At 36.1% G+C, this 6,419-nt stretch overlaps 1 protein-coding gene across 1 annotated transcript in view; it reads left to right on the top strand.

The window, feature by feature from the left end:
• LOC145247511 (centromere protein I-like) overlaps positions 1-6,419 on the top strand; it is a 107,068-nt gene that overhangs the window by 62,390 nt on the left and 38,259 nt on the right. The window contains exon 12 of the mRNA XM_080109325.1: positions 3,021-3,085. Within this exon, the coding sequence (XP_079965451.1) occupies positions 3,021-3,085 (65 nt within the window). The remainder of the gene's footprint in view (positions 1-3,020; positions 3,086-6,419) is intronic.

The following is a 6,419-nucleotide window of genomic DNA, read 5'->3' on the forward strand; positions in this document are numbered from 1 at the left end:
CTGAGTCAGAGAGATTAGCTCTATACCCATTGTGTAAGCGAACAGATGGGGGGGGGGTCTTATGCTCCAGGGTTTGGAATTGATGCTCGTGGAAGTTAAAGGAGTGAAGTAGCCAGATGTAGATTTGTCCAAAGTGTATCCAGCTCCGATGAAGAGACCCAGCACGGAAATAAATGATTATATTCAAATATAATACACGTCTTGGCGATTCCCTTCTCGAAAGGAAAGCATCTTTAATTGCAGGAAGTGCAGGAATACCAACACTGATTGCAGTGTCAATGTGGTCTCAGTCGCTCTATAGTTATCATTACTCACAGGTCCACTCTGACCTGGAGGAGTGGTAGTACCTGTTATGGATGAAATATGGTCTTTATAATTATGTGAATTCTCTGTTTTTAGGGGAATTCCACTTTTTTTTTTTTTTTTTAAATTCAGAAAAAGTGGATTTCCACTTAAATCATCCAAGCCTGTCTTATTAAAAATTAGTCGTATTTGAAAAATACAATATGGAGTTGTGGACTTTTAGAGATTTGAAGGGAGATAAGTCATCATATTCATACTGTCATATTTGGTTTAACATCAATTTTTTTTTTTTTTTTTAATTTTTTTTTTTTTATTACATTTTCACCCCAATCAAGGCACATTGCCACTTTGGTGTAGGGGGCTACTATCAGGGGCAGCAACTACTGGGGCACTATGTTGGGATTTGGGCAGCAAGATGTCAATTCACGTTACACATGAACTTCTGCATGTCAGTACAGTTGGGGAAGCAGGGACCTGGAATGGAATTCCAGAGTCTAGCGGTTCTGGAGAAGAAACTACTGGAGTAGAAAGATCTTTTACATCTAGGGATCTCTACTGCGTGGGGGTGGAATTTAGCTGCCTGTCGGGTTTCTCGAGGGTGTCTACATTGTTGGGGGCACAAGTTTCTGCAGTTCGTCTGAGCATTCACCATTAAAATACTTGTAGAACAGGCAGAGGGATGCTGTTATATATTGTTCTTCATCGAGGGGCGCCAAATTGAACGTTTTGTTACATATCGTTATTCATCTGTGTTCTCACTAGGGTTATCACTGTGGGGCGCCATTTACGTTTGGGTGTATAACATCAAAGATTCCGTGTGCGTATGATTGTCTCTAATATAAATGGTTGTGTGTTTGATTATCATAAAGGGAATCGTGTGTGTGACATGTATTTTCAGAACCTACTTCTGCTTCTTCGATGTTGAACCATCTGGAAATTTCTCATCCTGGAGAGAGACTTGATACCTGTTTGACGAAGATTTATCACTCCAAGACGATGAAATGGTTTTATAGTTTTTATTTCACTTTCCCCAGAGGTCCTGCAGAAGTGGAAGTGAAATCGACCTGTGTGGGGGTTCTTCTTCTACACACGTCAGCGTTCGTCTCCCCCCTCCCGAGTTAAGAGGGGGAGACAACGGAAAAACCGTCCGTCTTCTTCAAAGCCCAAATCAAATCTCACAGATCTAGCCAACCCTGACCACGTCACATATACGTAATCTGGTCAGCTGACCTTCGGTTCTGGTAAACGTGTCTACCTCCACGTTTACTCACCCCTCTTCTCTCTCTCTCTTTCTCTCTCTGTAACATCTCTCTCTCTGTAACATTCCTTCCCCCCTTTTTTATCAAAATGTATGGCGAAGGCATACATTTTCTACTTCCCACATTTACTAAGAATGGGATATATATGCTCACCCCACTGGCAAAGAAAACTGTCATGCCTTTATTCAATATACTAAGTAAAATAATATCAACAAATAATACCATGTGGCGCTAATCCTTGCGCCCTCGAAGGTCAACAACTCCCTGTGACCTCATGGTCTCTTCATAATTTAAATCAGAATTTCAGGAGCATGCTTTACTCCCGTCAACACTACGCGTGATCGATAAATTCTCGGCAATCAACCGAATAATAAAATCGAGGTCCATCTGCCTCTTCAAAACGGACTATCATCGTCCTTGGCTTTACAGATCAGCTTTTCTTCCCATAGGTAGCATACAAAAAAAAATTTTCCATCCCAAGCCTTATCCTATTCATCATAAGCCTACTCTTTCGTCAATGGGACAGAGGCTGAAGCTTAGATGCCAGTTCAGGGCCTATCAGATTGGCGACTCTCATGTTGGCATGTGTTGGACAGTTTTTAGAAATTATCTCTGCCCAGGACTTTATTATTTGTTCTTTCAAGTCCATTCCCATAATTTCCTCTCATTTTTTTCCCTTAGTCTTCTCATGTGTGCTGACTATACTACTCCAGTTATTCTACATTTATTAACCCAAGAATGCAGTCATATTATCAAAGTTGCATGTCCTGCTTACGTTTCCCTACACTGTCCAGACTTCTTTTGAACTCATAAGGTCTGAGCCTATCTTTAAGATATGCATTACACATCCATTGTATCAAGTATGAGATCATAATTCTAACCAAGGGAGATAACTTAGCCTTACTCACATCCTTTAAGTATAACACATAAAAATTAATCAGTTATATACATTAAAAAACAAAAAAAGCTACAATAATTTCTAACAATAATCAATATCCATCACAACTTGTTGTCTGGAAATTGATTTGATAGGCAGACTGCGACACTGACTTCTAAAAACAAATAAATAAAAAAAAAATGAAACAAAGGAAAGCCTTGTATACATTTTTTTTTTCTTTTCTTCTCCTGAAGAAGAGATACTATTCTCGAAAATTAGTGACATCAACATCTACCATCTTGTACGACACATCACGTTGGTACATAAACGTAGTATAATTAAAAATTATTGAAAATTTATTTCTAATATCATTTTTTATATGCTAACTCGTGTCCAAAATGTTTCACACGAACCGCATTGAAATAGCCTTCAAACACCTTTCACACTGCACACAATGCTTCAAGCAAACTACAACATCCTTCTAAAACAAACAAATTATTGATTATTTTATTTAAAATGTTTTTTCTTTTCAAACTACAATTGAAATAAACTAAAAATTGATGTTAATTTTCTTCATTCAGATCTCTATCGACTCCTCCTTCTTCCATTGAAGAAATTATATTTCAAACGTGGAGTTTGTTTTAAGGTAAGTTTTTCTAAAATAATTTCTCTGCTGATAAAATACTAAAGACCGATGCCAATTTTCACCTGCATACAATTGTTACATATACCTCCCAGCGTTTTGCAATTAATCGGGAATTGGAAAAATCAACATCTTTTAGGATATTGGAATCTGAAAAATATCTACCTATTTTCTGATACCAAAAACGATTCTTTTAATTGTTTTCTAATGATATGATCAATATTTATTTTTCGATTTTAAACTACCAGTAAAATGAATGATTCAACCTCACAAGTGTTTTTTACGTTTGTGAAAATATGGGTTTTCATGGTAATCTGAAAAATAAAAATAAAAAATAAAAAAAGGTTTACAATCTATAGCGAATCATTTAGAGATTTAGAAAGAATCGGAATCTGGAATTTCAAAGAGAATTGGTAATTCTTACGTTGTGGGGGTTTGAGTGCGCGTACGTGTCACTATTCTCTATCTAGTGCCTCTTCACTATCTGAACCGAAGTTATCTTTGTGACCTATTTGAGTTCGTCCCGTGATCATCTAAATGTTCATATGCATACCTTTTTCAACTGCGCGTTTAATCTTCTGGCCCACCTTGAATTCATCGGTTCTTGGAGGGACGCTGGAAACTGTTTGAATGAATGTACTTCCTTCCAAAACGATGGTTGGTTTTATATTAGTTTTTATTCACTTTTCACACAGAAGAATGGAAAGCGAGAGTCTTTGCTTGTGGTTAATTCTAATCTCCAATTTGGAAACATCATCTCCCTTTCCAAGGGTGTGAGGACAACTGTTCACCCGTTCATTCTTCTTTACGTCCAAATTCCGACTTCGACATTATGTCCAGCTAACCTGATCACGTAAGAACCACATTCTAGAAGTGTAAGCCATGTTTAGTTTCAGAACAGTTTCCGATGATTCATTGTTCTACACAAGTCCTGAGAGGTGACTGGTTTGCAGTAGACAGTTCTCTAGTTGGAATCCACAGAGCAAAAGATTCTTCCCGTGTTGAGACGGAGAAAACATATGCAAAATTGCTACAGAAAGGCTTAATATTTATGAAGCAATTCTGGTTTCTGATTGGTTGGTAGTAGAACGTGAATTAATTTGATTTGTCAGTTCCTAGCAGCATCGTTTATAAATAGAATCTCCCGATTATACGGGATCATACCCCATTATATTCCAAAAATATTGTAACACGCGTTCTTTCGTTCAGCTATTTTTAGAACTTCCTGTGCAACTTGTCTATTTTATACTCCAATAATGTTTTGACAACTTTTATCAAAACATAACTTCACATCTCATCTCTTGTTTACCTCGTCAGTTAGATAGCTAGATCAAGATAGTTAGATAGATAGATCGAGATCACATAGCATATAAAATTGAAGCCAAAACAATTAACTCTCTACCATTTCACCTAAGGATACACATTTTAAAACTAAAAACTAATGCAGTTAAATGTATTTGTGCATGTGTGGAGGATACAAATTAAGTTGACTTATGCTTGCCAACTTTCAATTTTTTAAAATTTGACCCTTTAACAGGTATTTTTTCTGACTAAAAGCAAAATCGTATTCGTTTTTGTTCCATAGGTCCGATTACCCTATATATCAAGTTTTAAGTCTGTAGATCAAAAATTGACAGTAGTTTGGTAGAAACCTTTCTGCTCACATACAAACAAGGTCACTTTATATATATATATATATATATATATATATATATATATATATATATATATATATAGATATATATATTAGTGATGTGACGATTCCAATATTTTTCTTGATTCTGATACAATTACCGATTCTGTACGAAATTGCCGAGTTTGATTCTTTATAAAACTCTAAATATTTAACTATAAAGTTGTTATTTTTTTTGATTACCATAAAAACACATGTTAAATGTGCAGATATTTTCTCAAACGTAAGGATACACTTGTGAAGGATGATCTATCGATTTTAGTTTTACTGGTAGTTTAAAATCAATAAGTATTATTTTATCATTATTACCAGCAAAAGGAAATTTTGCTTTAAACAAAATCAAATAAAAAAGACAAAATATTCGTATTTGGCATTGGAAAATAAGCACAAATTTTTCTGATTTTTCTGATACAAAAGTTCTGATTTTTCTGATTCGGATTAAATGTCCCAACACTAATGTATTATATATATATATATATACATATATATTTAAATATGTATGAATAAAAAATCAATACGAAAAAATATAAATGTTTATATCTTTTCTGTATTTATTTCCTGTGTGTTGACATGTAGGAATACAAAAAGTCTTTTAAAAAAAACAAAAATGTTTCCGTCGAAAGCACATAATTTCGACCGATCCTTTGATCTTCCTCAGTGTGAATGGCCCTGTCGGTGGGACATTAGAATACGCCGACTGCCCCCCTGCAGAGGGTAAAAGTCCCTCAATGGGGGTCCTGGATATGACCTTAAACTATATCCAGTGGTGAGGCCCCAGCTTGTGGGCTTTGGGGAGTGTGGAGCCACCCTTTGATTACCATTGCTCCCAGGTTCACTCTGACCCGGAGTGGTAGTACCTGTTAGAGTCCCAACTATGGGTTAAATAGAAACCAACGTGAAAACAACAAATATACTCTATTAAAAATTTTTTTCTTCAAAATCTTTGGATTCGGCATTAAATAACCCGAAAAGGGTTGATATGCAGTAAAACAAAAACAACCAACCAAATCCTCAGTGTGAATGATAGAAAACATGAGTGAGCAGGCAGAGTAAGCAGTGGGAGGAGGGGGACGGGTATAGCCATTAAGGTAAAGATCTATTTGAATATGACCCTTCCAACATTTTCGACTTGGAATGGTCAACAACTTGTGTGGCCTCCATTCAAAACTAAGTCTTTCATAAAACTTTGAATTGGACACCCACGCATCCCACGAACATACTCGCATATGTGAACATACATGCATATACACTCGCACACTACCACACATGCTTCTTCACGTACCCATACTTACATAGGATACGCGCACCCACGTTTATGGACGTGTTTACATGTACCGCTGGAGATTGATGAGCAGATGTAGATGATAAGCTAAGTGGGTGCGAAGTAGAATGTTTTTTCCAAGAGCTTGGACTTATACATTTATTGTGGGTCTAGGTTGTCTGAATTGTCTGCACGTACGCACCCACCTACACACACTCACACACACACACACACACACACACACACACACGTTTATTTATTTTTTTAAAAACGCTACTGTAGATTTCGTTAATTGATATATACAAACATATAATGTTGGAAAAAAAGAAATAAAATGAAATAAAATAACTAAATAAATGGAGAATATTCTTTTGATCATTTAC

Source organism: Euprymna scolopes, chromosome 25, assembly GCF_053919585.1.
Source record: "Euprymna scolopes isolate OS-2025 chromosome 25, ASM5391958v1, whole genome shotgun sequence".
Classification (NCBI taxonomy): Eukaryota; Metazoa; Mollusca; class Cephalopoda; order Sepiida; family Sepiolidae; genus Euprymna; species Euprymna scolopes.